This window comes from Bubalus bubalis, chromosome 5 (genome assembly GCF_019923935.1).
Source record: "Bubalus bubalis isolate 160015118507 breed Murrah chromosome 5, NDDB_SH_1, whole genome shotgun sequence".
NCBI lineage: Eukaryota > Metazoa > Chordata > Mammalia > Artiodactyla > Bovidae > Bubalus > Bubalus bubalis.
This window is the reverse complement of record NC_059161.1, coordinates 21,058,522-21,085,609: the sequence shown is the minus strand read 5'-3', so window position 1 is coordinate 21,085,609 and position 27,088 is coordinate 21,058,522. Positions and strand designations below refer to the sequence as shown.

General features: G+C 47.5%; 1 protein-coding gene and 1 long non-coding RNA gene across 4 annotated transcripts; both read left to right on the top strand.

Moving 5' to 3' along the window:
- On the top strand, positions 1-3,428 carry LOC112584971. The gene is made up of 3 exons (XR_006550940.1): positions 1-670; positions 2,040-2,319; positions 3,084-3,428. It is a non-coding gene; the product is annotated as an uncharacterized LOC112584971 (long non-coding RNA).
- A 3,629-nt stretch (positions 3,429-7,057) lies between these two features.
- TEX35 (testis expressed 35) lies at positions 7,058-26,458 on the top strand. Of its 3 annotated transcripts, none has more exons than XM_025285564.3 (10): positions 7,058-7,749; positions 8,479-8,529; positions 9,145-9,213; positions 10,139-10,195; positions 10,876-10,935; positions 16,014-16,078; positions 16,310-16,499; positions 16,832-16,875; positions 22,369-22,418; positions 26,083-26,458. In XM_025285564.3, the coding sequence occupies exons 1-10, from the start codon at positions 7,711-7,713 to the stop codon at positions 26,262-26,264; spliced, it is 807 nt and encodes a 268-aa protein (XP_025141349.3). In that variant the 5' UTR covers positions 7,058-7,710; the 3' UTR covers positions 26,265-26,458. The 3 variants fall into 3 exon arrangements, with proteins under 3 accessions (XP_025141349.3, XP_025141350.3, XP_006071122.3); XM_025285565.3 differs by lacking the exon at positions 26,083-26,458 and adding an exon at positions 25,885-26,056 and having other exon boundaries at positions 7,063-7,749; XM_006071060.4 differs by lacking the exons at positions 22,369-22,418; positions 26,083-26,458 and adding an exon at positions 17,145-18,136 and having other exon boundaries at positions 7,588-7,749.
- The last annotated feature ends 630 nt before the right edge of the window (positions 26,459-27,088 follow it).

Below are 27,088 nucleotides of genomic sequence, written 5' to 3'. Positions count from 1 at the left end.
AGGGAAACCAAAAGTCCCTCCTTAGCAATGGGCCAGCCAGGGACTTTATACCTGCGTTATCCCTCGAGCAAACCACGCCTACAGCCCCACTCATCTGCGCACCTATTTGGCATTAACCAAACAGAGCAACAGGCTGAGATTCTGGAGCCTGGAGAGGCTAGGGCAGGGGCTCTGAGCAGAGAATGAGCTCAGAAGTGGGCTGAGACAGTCAAGGGCTGCTCGAGGGAATCTGAGAAATACAGCATTCCCTCCTGGAATAACAGGGGACCAGGAGGGTATGGACAAGTACCCTCCTACCAGATGGGTGTCAGGGGACAAAACACCCTGAGTGAGCAGAGGAGGAGGTGTGGGCCCCTCACCCTCACCCCACCCCTCTGCATGGGCTGATTCATACAGCTGAGCAGAGAGAGAGTGAAATGTCTTCCTGGAAGACCTTTGCCTTAAACTGCCAGCCACAGCAGTGGGGTGGGAGGAAGCTCTCCAACAGGGACAAAGGAGGAAGGAGGGATCTGGTACCGAAGAGCCAGGGGCCAGGGCCCCAGTGAGCAGGGCCTGAGGCCAAGCCAGAGGTCAGTTATTACCACGAGATCAGGCCACATCTGACACGACTCAAGGAAAGGAGCTGTGCTCCAGAAAACGAGGAGATGGGTCAAGAAGACTGCAGAGACAGGTAATATGATGTTTAATCTTATGTCAACTTGGCTAGGTCACAGGGTGCTCAGAGACCGTTGACCCTTCTTTTTTTAAAAAAAAATAAAATAATTTCTTTTCGGTTGTATTGGGTCTTCACTGCTGCTCACTGGCTTTCTCGAGCTGTGGCGAGCAGGGGCTAATTGTGGTGCTTGGGCTTCTTGTCGTGCTGGCTTCCCTTGTTGCAGAGCACAGGCTCTAGGAGCAGGGGCTTCAGTCGTTACAGCACCCGGGCTCAGTAGTTGTGGCACGTGGGCTCTAGTTACTCGGTAGCATGTGGAATCTTTCCGGCCCAGGGATCGAACCCATGTCCCCTGCATCAGCAAGAGGATTCTTATCCACTATACCACCGGGGAAGTCCTACAGTTGACCCTTGAACAATGTGGGGGATAGGGGTGCCAACCCGCTGGACAATCAAAAGTCTGTATTGCTTTCTAGTCAGCCCTGGTATATACAGTTCTGCACCTGGAGATTCAACCAACTTCAGACTGCATAACACTGCAGTATTTACTACTGAAAAAAATCCTCCTGTAAGTGGACCCATGTAGTTCAAACCCACATTCAAGGGTCGGCTGAATTTGGTTAAACATTATTCTGGGTATGTGTGTGAGGGTGCTTTAGGTGAGGTTAGCACTTGGATAGGTAGACTGAGTAAAGCAGTCTGTCCTCCCTAATGTGGGTGGGCCCATCCAATCTGTTGAAGGCCTAGGCAGAACAAAAGACTGAGTAAGAAATAATCCTTTCTCAGCCTGTTTTATAGCTAGGACCTCAGTCTTCTGTACTCAGAAGGGAACTGCCCTCATTGGCTCTCCTGGGTCTCCAGATGGCAGATCATGGGGCTTCTCAGCCTCTGTAATTACGTGAGTCAATTCCTTAAGATAAATGTCTAGATAGATAGATGACAGATAGATATATAAATAGATGTCCTATTGATTCTGTTTCTCTGGAGAACCCTGACTAATCCAACTAACCAAGTGGGAGGCACATTAGAAGGCCCGTAGAACATCCGGGGGTGGCGGGCGGGGGGCTGGCAGAGAGCAGCAGGGCGGAGGCCAGGTGAGGTTCGTGAGTGAGGTCAGCAAGACGAATCTCATTGGCATCAGGTCGGCCCTGCAAAGTCTCCTTTGTGTGGCCGTGGGGCTTGCGGTTTTCCAGTTCTCTGAGAGCAGAGAGCTGAGGGAGATCCAGGCACAAAACCAGAAGGTTGTTCCATTTATGAACATCCCATTATTTCCTGAGGCAGGCGCCCACAGGACTTCTGGGAATGGGCATGTGTTATGACACTGGGAGGTGGTGAACGCCTGACATACAGGCGGCTCAGAGGACACCTTCTTGCTCTGTTGTTAGAGGATGTGTAGATTTAACTCCAGTTCCAGCTGCTGTGCTGAGTGACAAGGCCAGGTAAAAGTGAACTTGGGCCAGATGGAGCAGAGAAGGCTGATACGGTACCCAACACCCCTGCTGGGACAGGCTAGCACCTCTTTCTGCCAGAAGGAAGACCCATTCGCTGTGCTGGAGACAGTAGACACTCGCCATACAGGGCCCAGCATGGAGGAGACGGCCCCACTGAGCTGGGCGGAGCGTGTCATCTTCAGAGACCGAGACGGGTATCTGCGACGGGAAAGTCTGGTATGTAGGAGGTAACGTGGCTCTCCGCACCTCCCGCGCCGGGTTTAGAGAAGAAATTCTCTAAAGTCAAGGGCAGTGGGAAGCTCACTAGGCCAGGAATGGGATCCAGAAGAACATGAGAGAGAGCCAGCTCTGAGAACCGGGCTGAGCCTCTCCCTGGGCTCTCAGCACCCTGACCTTACTCACTATATTGCAAGTGTGGCTCTAATGATGCCCTGTCAGCCCATCAGTGATCAGTCCCTAGACTCCAGGGCCACGTCCGGTATCCTTGTGCTCCTAGCCCCTAGCAGAGCGCTCGGCATACAGGCGGGGCTCAGTGTTGAATGAGCAGGCGGGGTGTTGCTGTGGAGTCCCCTACACAGTGACCCGGAGCTCCTTGCTGAGACCCGGCCTGGCCCTGAGCCTGGATAAAGGACCTGCCAGTGAGGTGTGTGGCCAAGACAGGCAGGGCCCCTCGATTCACAGCTCTCTGCGAGGCTTGTCATTGTCACGGGTGCCAGAGTGGTGGGGGCACAAGAAGAGGGCTTTGTTTTAATCAAGAATGAGATAGAAAGAAATTAATGCTTATGTTTAGGGCCTTCAGCAAATGACCGTGGCCTGCTTCAGTGTTGGGTTTCCTCTGAGTTGTCTTGCCCAGGGAGCGACTTTCACACCAGTTTTGCCACCCAGAAAGCAGTTTCGCTTAAGCCTCCTTTTTCAACTTCAAGTGGGAGCTCGGGGCCCAGAGAATTCCTCTCAAAGTGTTTGTCTGTCACGTGACCCAGGAACACCCGAGAGCCATGTAGAGAGGAGCAGACGGAGAGGAACCCGGGTGCTGCCAGTGGCCCCGAGGAAGAAGGCTGGGATGGGGCCAGGGTGAGCCTGTGGATTCAGCCTTCTGAGCAGGGGAACAGTCCCGCTGGAGAAACTGCTCCCTGCAGAACCAACATGAGGAGCCTTCAAACTCTTGTGAAAAAAAGGTCTTCATCTCAGATGTCTTGGTGCAAAAAGATAAAAATAAAGTATCTGTGCATGTTTGCCTACAAAGAACAGGCCAAGTGAAGTCACTCTTTGTGAAAAATGATGAGGGGGGACTTTCCTGGTGGTCCAGTGGTTAAGACTCCGCCTTCCAGTGCAGGGGGCACAGGTTCAATCCCTGGTTGGGGAGCTAAGATCCTACATGCCTTGCAGCCAGAAAAACAAAACATAAAACAAATTCAATAAAGATTTTAAAAATGGTCCACATCAAACAAATAATAAAAAAACAAAGAAGGCAAAGGGACACCAGCCAAGCAAGGAGGTCCCAGGAGCTGCATTTGGCATGAGTAGGGGGAGCCACTGATGGCTGGTGGCTCTTTATCTCAGACAGCAGGCCACTCTGTAACGGTCGACTGTGGGGATAGTAACAGGTCCCCTGGGTCCTGGGAGGCCCTGGCAAAGGCGTCCTTGTCATGGTGAACACACAGGAGAAAAAAGCCTGCCATCTTCACACAAAGCCTTTGCTCTGACTTTTCACTTATCTTCAGCTGTATTGCAGTAGCTGGAGATTTACCATTAATTGTTGAGAACATCATGCTTTGTTTCTGAAACAGAGGTACTAGAATTTCACATGATAGAAATGCCATAGAAACAATAGCATAGAGTTTGATTCCAGCTGAGGTCTGATACATTGTTCACAGGAAGGATCAGAAATTGCATAGTAACCAATGTGTCAATGAGAAAGGATGTCTGAACCCTGCCCAGGGTAGAGGCAAGGTGTATATAAATCAGCTACATGGGACAATACAGTAACCAATGATATAAAATTTCTGTGAGAGGCCCCCTGAAGCTAGGGGGACCCCCACATACACACACAAGAAGGGGGTCAGTAGTAGGCACTGTAGTATGGGGCAGGGTGTTCCAGGAGTTGGTCATTTACGTCACGTGCAAGGTTGTCCAGAGACCACAGCTGTCAGGATTCTGGGCTCCTTTGTGAATCAAAGGGCTGTAGAACATTGGGACCCCTGTGGTCAAATGGGCCCCTCAGCACGGATGACGTTCTCTGCACCTTCTCTGGCTGGGCCCAGGCTTCATCACAGACCAGACCCTGGAGCTTTGGAATCACAAGAGGTCAAATACAGAGGCCTAAAGTCATTTTTAACCCCTCTCTTCCCACTGCCCCTACCCTGTACACTACATGATTATCATGAAACTGAAAAACAGGACATTTGTAAAGAAAAGAGAATCTAAATGTCATTGGCCTGGGGAAAGGAAACACGTGGCTGCTTCTTTCTCTGTTGAGAATCTCCCCTTTCACCAAACTCCACTGGAACATTGGAGGGTTGTATATACTTCTTGCCCTGGACCAGTGGATTATTGCCGGGAAGGGGGTTTAGGAAAAGTCTATCTGACATTCTTCAGGTAAGAATGGCCTATGGCCTGCATGGAACAAAGTTATACCATACCACAGTAATACCCACATCACAAGGCTGCTCCCACTTAGGGCCTCAGTTCAGTTCAGTTCAGTTCAGTCGCTCAGTTGTATCCGACTCTTTGCGACCCCGTGAATCACAGCACACCAGGCCTCCCTGTCCATCACCAACTCCCAGACTTCACTCAGACTCATGTCCATCGAGTCAGTGATGCCATCCAGCCATCTCATCCTCTGTCATCCCCTTCTCCTCCTGCCCCCAATCCCTCGCAGCATCAGAGTCTTTTCCAATGAGTCAACTCTTCGCATGAGGTGGCCAAAGTACTGGAGTTTCAGCTTTAGCATCATTCCTTCCAAAGAAATCCCAGGGCTGATCTCCCTTAGGATGGACTGGTTGGATCTCCTTGCAGTCCAAGGGACTCTCAAGAGTCTTTTCCAGTACCACAGTTCAAAAGCATCAATTCTTCAGTGCTCAGCTTTCTTCACAGTCCAACTTTCACATCCATACATGACTACTGGAAAAACCATAGACTTGACTAGACGAACCTTTGTTGGCAAAGTAATGTCTCTGCTTTTCAATATATTATGTAGGTTGGTCATAACTTTTCTTCCAAGGAGTAAGTGTCTTTTAATTTCATGGCTGCAGTCACCATCTGCAGTGATTTTGGAGCCCCCCAAAATAAAGTCTGACACTGTTTCCACTGTTTCCCCATCTATTTCCCATGAAGTGGTGGGACCGGATGCCATGATCTTCGTTTTCTGAATGTTGAGCTTTAAGCCAGCTTTTTCACTCTCCAGTTTCACTTTCATCAAGAGGCTTTTTAGTTCCTGTTCACTTAGGGCCTCAAGCGGTTGCAAAATCTTAGAGAAGAAAATAACAGACTCATTTATTTAGGTTTATTAAACATATCCCCAGCCCTTCCAGGACATATTGATAACAACAGTGATGTATTTGAGGGCATGAACAGCAAGTACTGTATGAAGGCAAAATGTGGGTCTGTGGTCAAATTTCTGTCCAAATCATGATGTCCAAATTGGTGATGATGATGGTGTGTGTGTGTGTGTGTGTGTCTGTGTAAATTTTCTACTTTATAAAGCAGTTTCACAACAAGACCTTGATTTCTTTTACACCCAATTTCTTGATATATGGGTCAGTGAGTTTTTCCTAGAAGGAGGCTCATTTAACAAGTGCTCCCCCAAACAAAGGGACATTTCTCTTCAGGTCCAGGAGGAGCTCAATCCCCAACAAAGAGGAGATGGTGCCCATTTTCACTAGGCTGGTAAACATTGAGGAGTCAGTCATTTTCACTGCAGTTTCCTGCTAAAGCCTGTGGGATCTTTGGAAACCTGTGAAAAAAGGGCCCTCCTGCCATGCGGTCAGCAGATCTGGAAGGACGGAGCACAGTGGTCAAAGGACTTAGCGTTCCAACCCCTCATTTGGAACGAGGGGGAAAGGAGCCTGGAAAACTCCCCACCACTTCCTGCCCCCACCCTCTCCCTCCCCAGATGAATAGTGACAGACATTCTCCTTTGGTTGTGATGGGCTGAGATCAAGGTCTGTCCCGAGGATGGAAGCTGCAAAATAAGTCCCAGAGCTCAGGGCCTCTGGGAAGGACAGGCACAGGCCCAGGAAATAAGTCCCAGAGCTCAGGGCCTCTGGGAAGGACAGGCACAGGCCCAGGAAATGGCCAGGTGAGTGCAATCAGTCGTGTCTGGGATGCGGGCACATACTTAACACACAATTTGCATCATTTCCTGTATTGTGTGTCCTAGGAATTTCCAAGTTGGCCCTCCCTTTCTGGAGCAACTAGTATTTGAAATGAGAGGGAGGAAGGCATACCCAAGGATAAGAGGGAAGAGAAATTAGGTTTCCTAACCCAGATATGGAATAATTTTAGGTCTCAGGGGAGGCCATGTTGTTTAGACTTCTTTTGGTGGGTTGTTTTTTTTTTTAATTGGAGTATAATTGCTTTACAATGTTGTGTTAGTTTCTGTCATACAACGATGTGAATCAGCTATAAGTATACATATATCCCCTCCTTCTAGGACCTTCAACCACCCCCCAACCATCCCATCCCATCTAGGTTATCACAGAGCACCGAGTTGAGCTTCCTGTGCTATAGCCCTACTAGCTATCTGTTTTACACATGGTAGTGTATATATGTCAATCCTAATCTCCCAATTCATCCCACCCTCCTTTTCCCACCCTGTGTCCACTTGTCTTTTAAACACAAATCACAGTTACCCTCAGAATGGCCTCAGTAACCTTCCTTGCCCATCATCCAGGATTCTCACCATTCACAAGACTGTGAGTCTACTTATTGCTTTTTGCCCTGACTCTCTTCCAGGAGGGTAGAAAAACCAGGAGGAAGAATGGAGTTGGGTGGAAGAGGGCAGAGGGGCAGGGCCAGCTGTAAAGTCAGGCCAGGGCATCAGAGATCATCCCGCCGAGATTGGTACCAAGAGCCCCGAGTTAGCACAGCACGGACACCTTGAACTGCAGAAACTTCAGGGCACCTCAACCCAAAATAGCTTCAGGCTCAAGGAAGGGCCAGGAGAGGAGGTGAGTGGTCTCTGAGGAGAAACTCATTGTTGAGGGCAGATGCCGCCTCCTGGTCTTAGGGGTGGGGGGAGGTCCTGCTGGGGTGTGGCCAACAATTTTTCCTTCTCCAGGGTGTGCCTTGTGCTTGGGCCGTACAGGCTGCGGTCCTTCAGGTGGACTCTGCAGGGGGTCCCCCTCCCCCTTGCCGGAGGGAAACTTCGTGGCTTTGGAACCCTGCCTGAGGTCCTCTTCTCAGTGGCCAAGACACCCCAGGCTCACACTGCAGTGACACTCTGGGCCGGTGTGTAGGTCCTGGGCATTGTGACCTCAGCTGTTCCACCCACAGAGAGGTGGTGGTCCTCCTGACCTCAGCCTGTAAGCTGCCTAGGACAGTGGCCTGGTCACGGGGGCCCGTCGAGGGGAGGTTGGGAAGTGGAAGAACACTCTGGCCTCCTCCATCATGTCGGCCAAGAGGGTGGAACCGAAGAAGACAAGCCTGGTAAAGGGGAAACGCTGAGCGCCCACTGGGTAGAGGCGGGAGTGGGGGTACAGAGAGTCCCCAGCACACCCTTGGCTTTTCCTTCTCCCTCTGAGCGTGAGGTAGCTAGCCTCTCAGCCTGGAAGGAGGGTGGGGAATGGACCCCAGGCCTTGAGGTGGCAAGGACTCCCCGCTAGGACGAGGAGCACTGAAATGGTCCACCCCAACTCCAGCCACTCTGGGAGCCATGACCCCAGCCAGGCTTACCTCTGACCCACATGATTAAGGCATAGAAGAAGCTCATTAAATAAAAGTAATTATCACCCACAATTTAAAGATTAAGAAATAAAGGCTCCGGAGACTATGTAACTTGCCTAAGTTGACACAACCAGTGAGGAGGATGGCTGAGACGAGGATTCCAGTCTGTCTGTCTACCTCCAAAGTCAGTGCTCCCGAAAAACTACTTAGCCAGCTTCCTTCAGTTATCTCAAAGTGCTCTTGCCAGCCCCCCGACCCTGCCCCCCATCAAGAAGAGGGCAGCCTGCTGAACAGGCGGGTTTTAACATGACAAAATGTGAGTTGACTTGGCTCAGGGGCTGGGGGTGTGTGGGCCTGATCTTAAGTGCAGTTGGACAGGCAGAGTTGAGCTGGAGGGAGTCCTCCCCAATTTTTTCCAGTCCTCCCCAAGCTTCCCTAGTCCTCCTCAAGCCTGATGCCTGGCAGCCTGAATCCCACCTTCCCTCTCTGCAGAGCAAGAACTACAAGGCAGTTTGCCTGGAATTGAAGCCGGAGCCGATCAAAGTAAGAAGCTTTTTTGATGCCATCCCGGCAGCCAGGCCTGAGACCCCTGGGGAGGTGACTTGGAGTCAGGGGTCATTCGCTGATCCTGGTGGCCAAGACTTGTCCCAGGTGCTGGCAGATACACGAGAGAGAGAGAGAGCACTCTGCTGTGATAGAACAAAGCAGATGCATAAATAAATGAGGAAAAATTTGGTAGTGTTACCTACGATACAGGGGATTGAAATAGGAAGCCGAAACTGGGTGGCTACTGTAGGTCTGGGGGGCTGTCAGAAAGGCCTTCCTCAGCCTGGAGAGGACAAGGCTCCGGCCACTGGAGGGCCAAGGATGCGCACCAGGGCTGGAGGAAGCCACACGCCCAGAGGCCCTGGGGCGGGAGTGAGCATGACTGCTGAGGGCATGGAAAGCTGAGGCCCAGCGGGCCAGGAAGGAAGTGGAATGAGATGGGCTCAGACAAAGGAGAAGGACTGAGGAAACTGCTGCTGGTGGGGCCAGGCCACCAGCTCTCACCTCTGCCCAGGCCCGAAGCAAGGAGCCGAACCTACGGGGGATCTCCCTTGCCTCTTCTGCCCACAATGGCTATTTCCAATATTCTGTGTTTCTGTTTTCAACCGACAGACATATGACTACAAAGGAGCTAAACAAGAAGGGCCATTTACCAAACCAGGAGGGACAAAGGAGCTAAAGGTAGGTGTAGGGACGCTGGAGGCAGCAGGTTGGACCAACCCAGTGAACAGGTGGAGCTGACGGAGCAATGTATGGGGCAGATAAACTGCTGGTCCCTGCAGTTCTGCTCCGGCCCCTGCAACTTCACGCCTTCTGCTTCTACTTTAAAATTATTTCTGGCTTACAGAATATTTTCCCAAAAAATGGTACAGTGAGTTCTAGTATACTCTTCCCCCAGATTTCCAAATGTTTTATCATGTTATTTTCTCTTTTTATCATATTCGTATATGTATATATATATATACACACACACACACTATATATATATCCTGAACCATTTGCAAGCATGTGGTTCTCCGAAATTTCAGTATACATTTCCTCAAAACAAGATCACTCTCTTACACAGCCATAGTACAATCATCCAGACATCAAAGTCAGGAGATTCATGTTGATACAGTTCTCATCTACAGCCCTTAATCTGATTCCCCCAGTTATCCTGCCAATGTCTTTCATAACAAAAGAGGGGATAAATTTTTTGGTTTGGGATCCAATTCAGAATCACACCTGGCTCCCAGTTTCCATGTCTGTTTTCATCTGGAACAGTTCTTCGACCTTGTATTCTGCGACACTGTCAGTTTTGAGGATTACAAATCATTTGTTTTGTAGAATGGCCTCAGTCGGTTGTCTGATGCTTCCTCGCCATTAGACTTAGACCGTGTGATTTTGGTGGCCACACCACAGCAGGGAGTGTGTGACCTTTTCCCAGTGCATCAACATCCGGAGGTACAGTGCATGCCACTGTACTATTTTCTTAACAGCATCCTTTCTTTCCTCCCTGCTGGCAATGATCTTCTGCTCCTTATGCCCCAGGATCTTATCTTTCCTTCTTTTGACTGTTTCCCTTCCATCCAAGACATTTCTTTACTCCTCTGTTTTATTTCCTCAGAATGAACTCAGGGAAGTGCGGGAAGAGCTGAAGGAAAAAATGGAGGAGATAAAACAGGTAACAGGATGAGACTTTACCTCTCATGGAGTTAAAGGGTAGTTCCCAGGAAAATGCAACACCTAACTCTGAATAGTGAAGGAATTCGAAAATCGCATGAAAGAGCAATCCAACTAACTGAGCCCAAATTCCCTGGAGTGCTTGTGTCAGGCAGCTTAGGTTATTTGTCTCTTTCATGTCTGAGGCTTAAATCCAATTTTGGAATGATAAGGGCTCTCTAAGGTGTCTCATTGATTAGGATGGGGAGATACAATCTTAGTAACAGAGTGAGAGGGGCTGGCTTGGAATTTGGAGGCCATCAGGGACCAATTTCTCCTCCCCTGAGCAAGCTGCAGACCAAGAACTCTTGTTTCTCTGATGAAATCACCTATAGTATATTTGTGAACAAAGAAAATACTCAGGCAAGAGTGTGTAATTGGAGCTGTGATTTGGGTTCCACGTGGCAGCCTTACAATGGCCAGATCCAAGTTATGCCCAGGCTGCTGCTGGTGGTGACTTGGTGGTACATGCATTTACCCTTCACAGACTCTTGGGAAGAAGTGGCTTTAATAAGTCATTGTTAGAACATTCCTTAAACTTTATCAGCTCATTCCAGGGGAGCAGATACAGCACTTACCTTAAAACTCTTGAAAGACAACTCCACATTCAGTAATGTGCTGCGTGCCTTTCTTCCTCACTAGATAAAGGATGTAATGGACAAGGATTTTGATAAACTCCAGGAATTTGTGGAGATTATGAAGGTAAGTACTTACTGAATGCCCTCCATGGGCCAGTACCGTACCAGGAATCATGGAAGGAGAAGCCAGAGCCTGCTCTGAAAGTGCTTACAATCTAGTAAGAGACTCAAACTCTATTGCATAAATAACAGGTAAGTACCAGAATCCGCCTGCTAATGCTGGAGCCAAGGAGATGAGGGTTTGATCCCTGGGTCAGGAAGATCTCCTGGAGGAGGAAATGGCAACCCACTCCAGTATCCTTGCCAGGATAATCTCATGGACAGAGGAACCTGGCGGGCTGAGCACACAGGAGCCATGCAAGTACAAAGTTAAATGATGACCAGTTGTCACTTAAGTAAGAGTTTAAAGACATGACAAGTGAATGTGGACTGGGGTAACCAGAAAGTCATTTTAGAGAAAGTGAGTCTTTTTCTTTTTTCAATATTTATTTATTTGACTGTGTCGGGTCTTCTTTGTGGCACACAGTATCTTTTTAGTTGCGGCACATGAACTCTTAGTTGGGGCATGTGGGATCTAGTGCTCTGACCATGGATTGAACCTGGGCCCCTGCATTGGGAGCTCAGTGTATTAGCCATTGGTTCACCAGGGAAGTGCCCTAGGGAAAATGGGTGGTACAGTGAGGCTAAAAGTTTGAAAGTTAAATGCAAATCTATCCAAGAGTCCAATAAGGTTATTTTTGAATTCAGTAATTACTGAAAAGATTATCTAGTTTCTAGAAGAGCAGTTTTCAAACTTTGAGTTTCAGAATCAGTGGGAGCACTAATATTAAGAAACAGAGCTCAGGTCCTTGCAACCTGGGCTTTTATTCATGTTCCCCAGGAGAACAACCAATGTAAAAGTATAAATAGGCAAACTCATTTACCTATAAATTTTTCAAGAGTTGTAAAGAGGCATTACCCTTACCAGATATTAAAATTCATAATGAAGTCACAATAATCAAACAAAGGTGGTACAGCCCAAGGATAAGCAGACAAATGAAATAAAGCAGTATGCTGCTGCTGCTGCTAAGTCGCTTCAGTCGTGTCTGACTCTGTGCGACCCCAGAGATGGCAGCCCACCAGGCTCCCCCGTCCCTGGGATTCTCCAGGCAAGAACACTGGAGTGGGTTGCCATTTCCTTCTCCAATGCATGAAAGTGAAAACTGAAAGTGAAGTCGCTCAGTCGTGTCTTACTCGTAGCGACCCCATGAACTGCAGCCTACCAGGCTGCCCCGTCCATGGGATTCTCCAGGCAAGAGTACTAGAGTGGAGTGCCATTGCCTTCTCCGCCAAGCTGGGGCACCATTGCTCAAAATGCTGTTACATGATTAAGATGGTTGCTTCTGATGAGAACCAGGTCCTTAGCACTTCAGCAGTAGTTGCTAACATTGGCCACATCTTGGAATCACCTGTACTGTGGTTTTGAGCTGCCTCTCTTTACCGCTAGCTGCACCCCATAGCCGTTAAATCAGAGGTCTGGGCATTGGTAATTTTTAAAGATCCTCAGTTGATTCAATTATATGCTCACAGTTGGGCACCACAGCTCTATAAAATTTAAAATACAATAAGATGATTTTTGAAATTATCAGTGAGGACAAGATTATTAATATTAAGAATATATGATGAAATATTCAACTATAAAAAATAATGAAGTAATGTCATTTGCAACAACATAGATGGACCTAGAAATTGTCATACTTAGTGAAGTAAGTCAGAGAGAGAAAAACAAATGTCATATTACTTATACGTGAAATCTTAAAAAATGTTACAAATGAACTTTCTTACAAAACAAAAACATAGCCACAGATGAAGGAAATAAACATGATTACTGTGGGGAGGGGCAGGGGAGGCGGGGTAAACTGGGAGACTGGGGTTGACATATACATACTACAATATATAAAATAGATAACAATAAGAAACTATTGTATAGCACAAGGAACTCTTCTCAATGTAATGATCTACGTGGGAAAAGAATTTTAAAAAGTGTGGATATATGTTTATCTGATTCACTTTGCTGTATTGCAGAAACTTTAATACAACATTATAAATCAACTATATTCCAATAAAAATTAAACAAAAAGAAGAATATTGCCTGATTATATAAGGGGAAAACTTAACTTAGTTAACACTACAAACTGAAATAGTCTATAATGTGAATTAAAAAAAATAATAAATTGTATGTATTTTACTGGATGGTCTAAATATAATTACAATGAAAGAAATCATAAAAGAAATACTGATATGTTTAACAATACAAAAAACTTAAAAATCATAACAGAAAAGCACCATACACATAATTAGAAAGTAAACAACAGTTTGAAGGAAATAATTTTCCACAAATATGATTGACATAGGCAAAAAGTTTTTATCTATAACATATAAAACTCACACAAATCATTAACAATCAAATAGGAAAATGGGGAAAGGGTGTATGTGAACAATCCACAGATAAGAATATTACTAAAAAGCAATAAATACAAAGTTTTACCTAATGAATAAACAAATAAATGCAAATGAAAACAACTTAGGTAATTGCCACATTCAAATAAACCAAGTTTTAATCTATGACAATTACAAATCAAGATAGGAATGCTTTTTACAGCTGATCATAGTACAAGTTAGTATAAAACTGAAAAGGAATTTAGACAAAAGGTATCAAAAATATCAAAACCCCATGACTTATCAACTCCTTGACTTCTCATAATTTAACCTATGAGAATAATCAGAAATGCCTGCATGGGTACATATAAAAAGATGTTCATCACAGGATTATTTATAACAGCAAAAAATTGTCAACAGCCACAATTTTCAATAGTAGAGGAACAGTCAAATAAATTATATATCTATTAACATATAATGAAAATTAACTATAGGAGACAGTGTTTAGAAAGAATGCTTATAATGAGAATTTTAAAAAACAAGATACAAGCAATAATGTACAGGCTGATCACAACTAGGTGAAAAAAAATAGGTAAGTAATTATATAGAAAAAAGACTGGAAAGAAATCTACCAAAAGGGTTAATTGCTGTTATCACTAGATGATGAGATTAATTTTCCCTTTTATATTCCTCTGTATTGTCCAATTTTTCTGCAAAGGGTTGTGCTATTTCTGTATTAAAATGCAAACACAGTAAGTGTTTTGTTAGTGGGTAGGGCTGGGTATCACAAGGCACAAAGGAGGCTATTTTGGGCACGGGAGCAGCTTGCACACAGCATGGAAGCAGGAGGAATGAGAAGCTTATCACGGTCAGTGGGGAGATCAGTCATATAAGTGGGATCATTGGGGGAAACTGTGAGAAATAAAACGGAGTGGGCACAAAGGCGATGGATAATGAAGGCTTTTGAAAGACGGGCAGACAGGTTGGGACTTGGTTGTGTAAGCGGTAAGAGGCCTCTGGAGATTCTTAATCAAAGAACACGCTAGGAACAGCACTTCAGAAAGCTGAGTTGGCAGCTGCTTGCAAGGTGGCTGGGGCGGGGTGGGGGTGGGGGCACCAGGGAGCAGGTGGGGGTCGTCTGGAGCAAGAATATCAAACAGGAAGCCGCATCCCCGCTCAAGGTGAAGAAGGCTGGACCCAGTGTAGGAACAGAAGGAAAAGGGTCAATCCGAACGATGCAGTGAAGGGAAAACAGCATGCTTGGTGACTGATTCAGTAGAAAGAATATAGGAGAGGCAAGCGTCCATGATGACACCAGTTTTAATCTGGACGGCTAGAAGAAAGGGATGACAGTCACAAAGACAGTAGGGAAACAGCAAATTTAGAAGAGAACATGATGGAGATCAGTTTGAAGTATGAGTTTGAAGTGATGGTGAGACTTCTAAGAAAGTGGAATGTATTGACTCTGATGTTTGGGACCCAGGGGAGATTTTTAAATACATTTATTTATTTGGCTGTGCCAGGTCTTCTTTGTGGCACACGTCTTGGTGTAGCATGTGGGATCTAGGTCCCCGATCAGGGATGGAACCTGGGCCTCCTGCATCGGGAGCTCAGAATCTTCCTTGGACCACCGAGGAAGTCCCTGGACCCAGGGGGAATTTTGACTTCAAGGATATTTTGACTTTACTTATGAATACAAATATCTTATTCAAAATTTATACAAACACTTAAGTGCTTTTCAAAAAGATCTTTTTGGGAAATCATTTCCATCCTGACAAGAATTCCTTGATTAATTTTCTACCCCAGATCAGTAAACTCTTCCCAAATCTTTCATTTTTTTTTTATTATTAAAATGATTCTCCTGGAAGCAAATTATTTTTTATTTATATTTTGTGATATTCAATCCAACCCTATTTTTGTCCTCAACAGAGACTATCAGTAATAACATCAGCCATCTTAGAGTTTCTTTGTGACCACTATTTCTCTCCAATTTTTCCAGGTCAAATTTTATAGCTCTAAACTTTACCAAGAAGACTTTATTATTATTTCAGTTCTTAACAATACATGTGAGGAGCCATTTGCACTATTATCTGTTTTGTGTTGACCATTTCTGCCAGGAATTGAGTAAGAGATGGAACAAACACAGATATCCAGGATCTGTGTACATGGCAGGGGTCAGACCATTGGAGTCAGAAGCGTCTTTAGGGGTCATAAGGTTTGCTTTCTTGGTTCCATGATTTTATAGGCATTGAACCAAGGCAGATAGGGTTTCATTCAGGTGTGAAGTGAAGTGAAGTGAAGTGAAGTCGCTCAGTCATGTCTGACTCTTTGCAACCCCATAGACTGTAGCCTACCAGGCGCCTCTGTCCACGGGATTTTCCAGGCAATAGTACTGGAGTGGATTGCCATTTCCTTCTCCAGTTCATTCAGGTGTAAGATCAGGTAAAACAGATCCTGGCCTTTAACTCACTTGGAGACTTTGAACCAGCCCCTAAGGACTCTGCCTGTGCTTCGGCTTCCTCGTGGAATGGTGAAGGAGACAAGGAGGGGTGGGTGGCATGTGTCATGGACATTCTGTGAGCTACCTCACCCAGGGCCAGTGAGGATTCTTGAGGAAGTAATATGCGGAGGTGGCCTCACAGTGGTTCACAGAGTGAAGCAGGAGAAAGGGATTTCAGAAGCCCTTCATGATGATGATTCTAGCTTTGAATTCTCTTTTGGAAGGAAATGCAAAAGGATATGGATGAGAAGATGGATGTTTTAATAAATATACAGAAGAACAGCAAGTTGTAAGTACAACCTGCCCCCATCTCTCCTCATCCCTAAAGAGTCTCCTTCCTTTTCCTTGCCAAATGTCCCTGAAGTTCAGAGGACTCCCAGAGCCTTCAAGGAGCTGTCTTAGTTTCTCTTGCCCCCAGTGGCTTTGGAGTCAAGACCCACCATGGCCACCCATGCTACTGGTGAGTTCCTTTCATGTTGAAAATTATTCTCCCCAATTCTGCCCCTTCCTGACTCCCCAGTCCCCTTAGGAGAGGACTGAAGATGCAGCAAGAACGCAGGCTGATAGGAAAGACAGACACAGAGCCACAGGTCCGGCTCAGGACAATGGATGGGGCTGGTGGAGCACCACTCTCCCTTCACAAAAAGATGGCGGCACTGCAACAACCAAAAGACCCAATGGATCCCCTTCACCAGTGCGACTCCTGCTTTGTAAGTGAAGCCCTCCCCACCCTGCCCCAGTGTTAACGCCCCTGGTCTCCTGTTCCCCTCTACCTCCCCTGGGCTCTCTCCCCGGGTTCCACTCCTCTCCCGGCCTGGGGATGCCTCCCTAGTCTTGAATCCACTCTGGGGTCTTGCCCTCTAGGACTGGGGAGATTCTAAAACCATGACTAAGTAGGACTCAACCCTGGATGCGCCCGCTCCCAAGTGCAACTATATTGTTCTGTCCTCTCCTATAGCAAGACCCGATGAGGTGCCCAGCAGCCTGGCCATCTTGGACCAGGGAAAAATGATCTTTCTTGTGCCGTTTCTGTCCTCCACAGGAGAAATGTTTGTTGTGTACCCCACAGAACAACTACGATCGGGGGTAGGTAGATCCCTGCAAGCCCCTTGTCTCAATCGGGTGTCCAGTCATCCCAAAGGCGGTGCTCCAGGGCGCATTCCCATCAACCCCAGCCTGTGCAGGCTCCGCCCCCACCGCATCCGCCCGGCCTTAGAGGGCGTGGCACTTCGAGATAGGAGGACTTGCTTAGCTCAGCCTGGGGGCTGCCCAGAGGCCTCTGTGAAGGGCAGGGTGCCTTGCCAGCTGCCCAGCTGACCTCGCTTCAGGCTCCTGACTTTCTCCCCATATAACAGGAAACTTCCATACCACGCCTGGGCATCCTTTTCACCCTTGGCGTCTGGACCTGCTTTCTGATTTATCTGTACTTCAACTCCTGTGTGACCGAGGACATAGTTCCAACTTAATGCTGCCTCAGGACACATCAGCGGCTTGGGTTCAGCCTCTCCCCACTCCTTGAAACTATCCTTGAAAGGCTTGCGGCCTTCTCACATACCACCCTGCCCCCGGCTTCTTCCACCCGGAGAGTAAAATCTTCATTTAAAGCCAAAGCAGGAGTCAAAGTATTGAATATCAGGCTCAAACTTGAGTGTGGAAGGAGTATCACTTTTTTAGATCAAAATCAGTGTGTTTCAGACTCCAGCCTCTCTTCTTGCTTCCTCATGGTTCAGAGGGAAATCCTTAGGTCATCCTTAGTGTCTCCACTGCCTCCCTCCACTTTACCTGATTCTACAGATGTCCCAGGTCAAAGGGAAGGCCCTGAAGATATCCTATGCTATTCTGTATGATCCCAGAAGTGTGTGTGTGTGTGTGTGTGTGTGTGTGTGTGTGTTGGGCAATAGGAGGAACTCCTCAGCCCAGGGTCTAGCCTGCACTGCCTCCCTCTGTGGTCTCATTACCAAGCAGGACTTAAGGCTCCACTGTTCATGGGAACTTGCTCCCTTTTGGGGCTCTGAGGATCCACCCTTATTCTCTGGCATGTTTCCTCATCCCCACCCCACCTGAAGGAGACCTTGCCCTTCAGAGGCCTTTAAAGGTGGGGGCGGGCCATTGACCTCCCACTGCCCCATGCTGTGTCCTGCCCAAAATCCCTCCACCAAGATAAGGGGAAGCCTGGCTGCTGCCTTGAAATGAGAATGAAGAAAGATTCAGAGAAAATCGGACTTCAACAAACTATGCTGCCATGAGTGAAATTCTTTGGATTCAGTTCAATGTCCTCTGTGTCTGCATCTCCACTGTTGCCCTACAAATAAGTTCATCAGTACCATTTTTTCTAGATTCCATATATATATGCGTTAATATACAATATTTGTTTTTCTTTTTCTGACTTACTTTACTCTGTACAATAGGCTTCGGTTTCATCCACCTCATTAGAACTGATTCAAGTGCATTCCTTTTTATGACTGAATAATACTCCATTGTATATATGTACCACAGCTTCCTTATCCATTCATCTGTTGATGGACATCTAGGTTGCTTTTGTATCCTAGCTACTGTAAATAGTGTTCAGGATCACTCTGATTCTTCTTCTGCCTCCTCCTTCCACTTGGAAGGACCCCTGTGATTACATTGAGCCCTCATAGATAATCCAGCTACTCTCCTTAGTTTAAGGTCAGCTGATGATCAACCTTACTTCCCGTTTGCTGTATAACATAACATATTCACAAGTTATGGAGATTAGAACATCTTTGGGGACTGATTTCTGCCACCAAAGAGGACCTCCCCCCCACCCCCAGACCCCATCCCTTGACTCCCAAACCTCCAGACATTTGAGAACATTGTATGGCTCAGTTCTCTGCTCAGTTCTGGTTTGGTATAGACCCACAAATTCAATACTCTTTGAAGAGGAACATAGTTCCTCTCCCCTTAAGTGAGGACTAGACAGAGTGTCTGGCTTCTAATGAATCGAATATGACGGAAGTGATGGTGTGTTACTTCTGAGATGATGTCATAAAGGACATGTGGCTTCCATCTTGCTCTCTTTCGCACACCAATTCTGGGTGAAGCTCACTGCCATGGGGTGTGGACCCAAGCAGGCCTATGGTGAGTGGCACATGGCAAGGAGCCGAGGCTTCCTGCCAACACTGGTGTGAGTAGCCCTCTTCCAGCCCCTGCTGAGCCTTGAGAAGACTGCAGCCCTGGCCATCGCTTGACTGCCGCACCTCATGAGGAGACAATGAGCCAGAACCCAGAAGAGCTTCTCCTAACTACCTGACCTACAGACACTGTGAAATAATAAATGCTTGTTGCTTTAAGTCGCTAGGTTTTGAGGCAATTTGTTATACAGTGAGAGATCACCCATGTGCCGGTTTGAAGAACTGAAACAAGGTCATCAGGGAAACAGCTGCCAGGATCAGCTGAAGCGCTGAGTCTTCTTTGTGCAAATGACCGCGCAGTGCTAACCAAGCCCTGAGGACTGGTGGCATGGTCTCTGCAGTCCCTGTCCCTTGACCTTTCCAAGCTCCCCTGTGTCCCAGTTTCACGTCATCCAACTCACAGGCAGCAGAAGGACGACACTGTGTGTTGGGGGACAGGTCTGCCTGGCTGTCAAACAGCTGTTGTGTCTGCCCTTAGGAACAGACCTTCAGGGAGCCACAGCCTGCCATTCCTGCCGACACTTCCCATGGGCCAGCTTTGCTGGTGAGCTTGTGCTTTTTCTGTTGGTTTCAAGGTCACCTCATCTGGAAGGGAATTATGCTTAACCTGTCTCTTCTCTGAAAAGATGTGACTCCTCTCCTGAGAACAGAGCCTCTTGTGGGGAGGGCGCGTTTCCCCAACCTGGGCCACCACTTCTGCTTTGTGCTACAGGACCCAATTGATCAGAACAAGGTGGACAGCCGATTCAACTTGCCCAGTCGATTTCTGTCCCTGGGAATTTGAAGTTGGAATTTGGGGAGACTCAGTTGGCCCCCAGAACTGGTCTTGTAATTAGGAGCTGGGGAGGCATCTGCCACTATTGGCCAAAGAAGCAGAGAAAGGTAATCTGCAGAAAACATAAACCGTTTTGCAGAGAGAGAAGACTGAAAACAGAGGAGCTGAGAGAAGTGGAGACTCGTGCAGTTCCAGAGAGGGGGCAGCAAGTACCATTGCCTGGCCTCAGCCCTGCTGGCCTGGTTCTGGCCCCTGGCTTGGCTTCATGAGAGTCCCAGACCCTTGGACCACAGCGCCCATTTCTGTTTAAGCAAAGCGGCTTTCTGTTACCACCCAATAAGCCTGAGCTAAAGCCCCATGGTTAGAAGGAATCTCAGAGAGTGGTCAGATCTTTTCAGTTTACAGTGAGGCTTCTGAGGCCCAGAGAGGTGCAGTGAAGTGCCCTCAGCCACACAGCCCATGTGTAGCAAAGCCAAGACCAGAACCCAGGTTTTCTGACTTCTGGGCCAGTGCTCTGTGACTCTCTGGGGCTGGTTGTGTTTCCAAGGGCAATGAGATGAGATCAAAGAGGAACAAATCTAAGGGTGAGCTGGCTCTGGACATGAATCAGTGGTGTGGCTGCAGGTAAGTCACATCACCTCTCAGACTCAGTGTTTTCATCTGGAATGTGAATGTAACCACGTCTAATTCAAAGTGGTGAAATGAGAGCTAGGGCTTCCCTGGTAGTTCAGCTGATACAGAATCTGCCAGCAATGCAGGAGACCCCAGTTCCATTCCTGGGTTGGAAAGATCTGCTGGAGAAGGAATAGGCTACCCACTCCAGTATTCTTGGGCTTCCCTGGTGACTCAGCTGGTAAAGAATTTGCCTGCAATGTGGTAGACCTGGGTTCATTCCCTGGGTTGGGAAGATCCCCTGAAGAAGGGAAAGGCTACCCTCTCCAGTACTCTGGCCTGGAGAATTCCATGAACTATATAGTCCATGGAGTCTCAAAGAGTCAGACACAACTGAGAGACTTTCACTTCACTTTCAGTGAGAGCTAAATGAGAGCATATGTGGAGGAATTCAACTCTCAAAAAAATCCAGACGACTCTGACAACAACGATGACAAAGTCAGAATTGCCTTTCCCAGATTAAAAAGTTTCAGTTCTCCATTGCAGTTTCCCAACACCTGGACTGACTCCAGTCAGAGTGAGGTCTGCAATGAAATGAGATTTGATCTACTTCCATATTAAAAAAAAAAGTGTTTTGAGAGGAAGTATATATTAGGAAATGAATCAATAAGAAATTATTAGATGGTATGGGGATTGAGACTGTTCTAGAGGTCAGAGTGGTCCCTTGTAAAGCAGTATCCTTCCTTTCTAATCTCGGTGTCTGATTTCTAGCAGAGTGAAGGGCAAGTGGCTCACCCCAGCCCACCCACAGGTAACAGGTGCTGCAGCCCCAGGCCCTGACTCAAGGAGTCACCAGAGAAACAGCTGGGCAGGCAGGGCTGGGCCCAGAAGGAGGCCAGACTGTATCATCCTTTCCCATCACTGCCCTGGGCCCTGGTATGACCTGCACTCACAGCCTCCCTTCTCCCTGGTCACAGGTTGCCGCCAGCTCCAGAAGGTGGGTAAGGGTGGGCTCAGGCATCCACCACCATGGTCAGGAGCCCCATCTCTCCCGGGTGCAACAGGTCTGAGTATATACATTTCCATGGCAATGAACTTCCCACCCACCTTCCTAAGTGTTCCTGTCTGGCTTCAGGGATCCCTAGAGCCTCCCTGCACCCTCTTCAATATTTGAAAGGTGACTTCCCCTCTGATAAGTGTGACCAAGGTGACTCTGGTACTTCCCTCTATATTAGAAAAAAAAAAAAAAAGCCCACAACCAAATCCAATCCAGATCTTACTCAGAGATTGAACAGTGAGTCTGAAAGCCTGACCCTAATTCCAATCCTAGAGGACCCAGAAGATGAAGAATGGGCCTTCAGCAGGTGGTGAAGCAAAATGGTGCAAAGTCGCCCACCTGACACTTTAATATCAACATCAGCTTTTAAATGTGACCAAGAAATGTTCATTTTGTTTTTTATGGGTCATGTGTCTGTAGGGAGATGAGCAACTCCAGGATGAGTCTAATTCACACAAATATTTCTGAGAGCAACTTGGTGATATGTATCAGATGCTTTAAAAGATAGGGGAAAAAATTACAGATGGCTGCCAGGATTTAGCTACAAGGATACTCATCAAGGAGTCATTTATGACATGTATATATTTAAAAATCAGAAACAACATAAATGAACACCAGTTGGTTAAATAAATTGTGGTACACCCATAAAATGAAATGCTCTGCTGACATTAAGAATAATATGTTGTTGAAATATATTTAATGCCATCAATAGTATTGGTGTATTACATAGTATTCAAATATCACCCCATTTTTTTGGTAAAAAATTTATATGTGTGTGTAGTGTATGCACATAGAGCCTGAATGAACCGAAGAGACTTAGAAATATACAAGAATAGAATAATAGCAGTGGTTTTCTCTGAGCAGTAAGATTATGACAATTTCTGGCATCATTCTTTGTGTTTATCTATAATCTCTAATGTTTCTATAAGGCACTTGCATTATCTGCATAATAAAACTAACAGCTTTTCTTTTTTTTTAAGGAGGAGAAAGATGGCCCAGGAAGGACCCTTAAGAATAGACACAAAGTCAGGTGAGATCTCCCCACATCCGTTCTGATGAGAAGCACCTTGGATCTTTCTGTTTCCTGGGAGTGGTCAATGAAGTTGTGCCCTAGCCAAGCGTTCACCCAGAGGAAGGGTCAAATGGACCCCACTCAAAGGATAATTTAAAAGGAAAAGAGGAGGGACTTTCCTGGTGCTCCAGTGTCTAAGACTCTACTCCCAGTGCAGGGGGCTGGGGTTTGACCCCTGGTCAGGGAACTAGATGCCACATGCTGCAACTAGGAGTTCTCATGCCACAACCAAAGATCCTGCATTCCACAACTAAGACTCAGTGCAGCCAAAAATAAAAGGGATAATAGGGAACAAGATGAATGTGGGTAGATGTTTATAGCCATGAATACATACCCTCCCACCACTGCTCCCAGGGATCTCTGCACGCCACCCTCTTCTCTCGCCTGAGCAATCACAGTGCTCCTGGAGTAGAGGAGGATTTCCCACAGTCCATCCCCAACAAGCCAAACTTATCCTTTTAGAATGTCAGTTAGATTGTGTTGCTCTTATGCTCAGAACTTCCAGCGTTTGCCCTTTTCTCTCAGAGAAAAATCCAAAGTTGATGCTGGCAATGCCCTCAAGGATGGACCCTGCTCCTCCACACTCACCCTTACCTGTTTTCCTTCCCCACCACCTCTGGGCTCCTCTTTCTTCTTCACACACACCATATACACTCTTTCCTCAGGGCCTTTGCACTCACAAATGGTCCCTCCCATTTCTTCAGCTAGCCACATGGTCGTCCCCTCAAAATTACTTTCTCTCTCTTTTTTTTTTTTTCATTTTAAAATAGTCTTTATTACTTTAAAGTATTTGCATACATTGAATTTTGGAAATGTACAGTTCTGAGTTTTAACATATATTGGGTTGGCCAGAAAGTTCATTTGAATTTTCCCCATCTTACAGAAAATCCAAATGAACTTTTTTTTTTAATTGGAGTATAATTGCTTTACAATGTTGTGTTATATACATATGTCCCTTCCCTCTTGAGCCTCCCTCCCGCCCCCCGCCCAGGTCATCACTGAGCACCGAGCTGAGCTCCCTGTGCTATACAGCAGCGTCCCGCTAGTGATCTATTTTACACATGGTAGTGTATATATCCGGAGAAGGCAATGGCACCCCACTCCAGTACTCTTGCCTGGAAAATCCCATGGATGGAGGAGCCTGGAAGGCTGTGGTCCATGAGGTCGCTGAGGGTCGGACACAACTGAGCGACTTCACTTTCCATTTTCACTTTCATGCATTGGAGAAGGCAATGGCAACCCAAGTGTTCTTGCCTGGGGAATCCCAGGGACGAGAGAGCCTGGTGGGCTGCCATCTGTGGGGTCGCACAGAGTTGGACACGACTGAAGCGACTTAGCAGCAGTAGCAGCAGCAGTTTATATATCAGAGAAGGCAATGGCACCCCACTCCAGTGCTCTTGCCTGGAGAATCCCATGGACAGAGGAGCCTGGTAGGCTGCAGTCCATGGGGTCGCGAAGAGTCAGACACGACTGAGCGACTTCACTTTCATTTTTCACTTTCATGCATTGGACAAGGAAATGGCAACCCACTCCAGTGTTCTTGCCTGGAGAATCCCAGGGACGGGGGAGCTTAGTGGGCTGCTGTCTATGGGATCACACAGAGTCGGACACGACTCAAGCGACTTAGCAGCAGCAGCAGCAGCAGTGTATATATGTCAGCGTCACCTTCCCAGTGACACTTTCCCAGTCTGCACAAACAACAGTATGCTCACGCTCCGCGTTCCTTATCCTCCTCACTCTCCTTTGTTGGCCTCTGCAGCTCACTTAGCACCAGCTCACATCCTATCCATTTCACTTGTCTGTGGTCTGTCTTCTGCTCGAATGTAAGTTCCTTGAGAGCAGAGATTGTGTTTCTGTCACTGCTCAATGTGGGGCCCATGGCACTGCCAAGGGCACAGCAGGGGGTTGACACTTGCCGGGTAGACACATGAGTATAAAGATATTTGCCATGTGCTGGACACTACAGGCTCTGCACTAAGAACTTCACTTGCATCGTTTCATTTTATTCTTACAACAACCCCATGAAGTCATTCTGTCTGTCTTTCTATGAGGTCACGTAAATGGTCATCTTCCCTATTTTGTGCAGGACAAAGCAGACTCAGAGAAGGTAATGAACATAATCTGTCCAAGGTCACAGCATAAGTGGCAGAGTTGAGGTCAGAATTCTGCCTGAGCATTCTGATGTCAGAATCTATTTCCTCTACACTCCTGCTTTCCCTGTGTGGTCCCTAGATCAGCAGCATCAGCATAATCTAGGAGCTTGTTTGGAATGCAGAGTCTCAGGCTATATGGCAGACCTACTGAATCAGGACCTGCATTTTAACACGACTTCCCAGGTGACTCCAGTGTGCTTTAGTGTGAGAAGCCATGCTGTGCCATCAGCTGTATGGAAAATAGGGGCCTTCACCGAGCAAGAGGCTGCCACAGTCTGGGTTAGTTTGGCCTTGGGTTCTCTCCCTCTGCCCACTACCTTCCTACCCGGGAGCTCTTTAGTGTCCGCCTGGCTTTGGGGGAGCCACGATTCATGATGAGTACAGAAAGCTCAGCGCCGGCCCCTGTCCAGGGGCCAGTCCCGCTGTGGGCAACTTTGGTTCTCACTCTTGGAGAAATTTCTCTCAGCTCACTCAGACAAAACCACATGCGTGCCTCTTAAAAGCAAATGAGAGAGCCTGCTACTATCAGAGATACAGCACTGAGCCTGGAGCAGAAGGTGTTTCCACCTGACACTTAGGCACTGGGGCCAGGGAGGTTGTTAAAACCAAAACCTGCTTTCACTTAAATTATTGTCTGGAGCCCACCCTGACACTCATTTTTATCACCAAGGGCCACTTTCAGTCTTGACATTCATGAAGAATGAGCCTGTCATAAAACCAGAAATCCTCATTCCCAGTCTCGCCCAAGCCCATTAAAGACAAAAGTAAACATTATTAAATATAAACCCAGATATGCAAAAACTGCCTATGAAAATACACCAGCAGAGGGCGCTGTGACCCCATCAGTCCCTACCCACTGGCCCCCTCCAGAAGCAAAAGTTGCAAAGATGCAAGAAAATAAATCACACAAAATTAGGGGTCTGGATCCTGGGTCCCACCCTGGCTTCATCTTTGGAATCTTGTGGGAGCCCAGGGCAACAGAAACCTCTGATCTGTGCCTGCAGGAAAGTCAGTGGTCACTCAAATAGGGATGGGTTCCAAAAGTCCACCTCCAGATCTGGCATTAGCAACTCAAAATGAAGTCACTTTCATTCATGCTTTTATTCCCTTAACCAGCACTTGCTGAGCACCTGTGATGAGCCAGGCGCAGGGCTAGACCATGCATTTTACCCATCAAGTGATGCCATAACAACAGCTAGATCCTGAGGCTAAAGCCTTTTAAGTCTTTAATAGAGAGGAAATAGAGCTAATAAGGCTATTTTCTGTTCCAGGGTCAGAGGAAAGGAATAGGGGAAGGGCAGTGTGGAGGAGAGGAAAGTAAGCATGGGAAGAGGAGAAGAAGAGAGACCAGTAGGAGCAAGAGGACCCTGGGGAAGAGGAAGGGAAGTTGGCTTCCAGCCCCTGCCTGGTGCATATAAAATATAACCTTAAGAAGTTAGTCTCTGGCTTCCTCCCATTTTCCTTTCTAGACCCTGACTTGGGAATCTCTCCAGAGCCTTGGACTGCCCAGGGATCCTGCAGCATGCCCCAACCTGCCCTGTCCATCATGGTCACCATGATCCAGGGTTTTCCACCCTCCACTCCCCATCCACACCCCCAGGCTTGCAGCTGCCCTTGTCAGCTCAGTGTTGGCAGCCGAGTCACCCATTAAACTAACACACGCTGACATGCAGCAGGCTGGTCCTCCCAGGGACACTGTGCGTCTTTTCAAGAAGACCCAACCAAATCCGCCTCTAGGTGGTAGATTCCCAGAGAGCGGGCTGAAAGGACATGACAACTTCAGGCTGTTCATGTCAACTTCAGGCTGTTCGTGTCAGGGGTGGTATTCTGAAAACAAAGCCAGAACACCTATTTGGGGAGGGTGGGGTGGTCTCACACGATCTCTTAGAGGAGCTGGCAGGAGGGACTTCCGGTGGGGGTACTGGTATGGAAAAGTCATTGGCAAGTCAAGGATCTGCAGGTCGGTAACACATCTCTGAGCAGTTTTGAGTTTTGTGACTATGACTGTGACGTGTGTGTGTGTGTGTGTGTGTGTGTGTGTGTGCGCGCGCGCGCGCGCGTGTGTGTGCTGGGTCGAGACCAGAGAGAGAAGGTCTGCAGGGCTGGATGCAGGAGAACCACTGAGGCAGGAGCAGGGTCCTCCCAGAGCTGGGGCCTCTCTGTGGTTGACGGCAGGCTTGGCCTCTGCAAGGGCCACCTCCCAGGAGCACCTCCTGGTGGAGCACGCTCTGAAGATCCTGATGGCCGAACAGGAGGCTGCATTGACTGCTGCCCCTTCTCAATTCCCTGCTTGTGGGAGACCTGCTCAGATAGTCCTGCCTCTCTGAAAGCCTGGGTTTTTCCAAAGGGCCTGCTGGTGGGAGGTAAGTGGACACAGAAGGGTTGGGAGGGACGGTGACAGGACCATGGCCAAGGCAGACTCCCCCACGGCAGCCACTGGCCCTGCAGAAGCGTCACCAGGGTGCTTGGCCCTGA

Bases quoted from the DNA above. Each gene is read 5' to 3' on its own strand.
- TEX35 (XM_025285564.3), top strand. From the start codon at position 7,711: ATGTCGGCCAAGAGGGTGGAACCGAAGAAGACAAGCCTG. The intron at 10,936-16,013 runs GTAAGTACTTAC...CTCTTTTGGAAG, and splicing joins AATTTGTGGAGATTATGAAG to GAAATGCAAAAGGATATGGA. The intron at 16,876-22,368 runs GTAGGTAGATCC...TTTTTTTTTAAG, and splicing joins CAGAACAACTACGATCGGGG to GAGGAGAAAGATGGCCCAGG.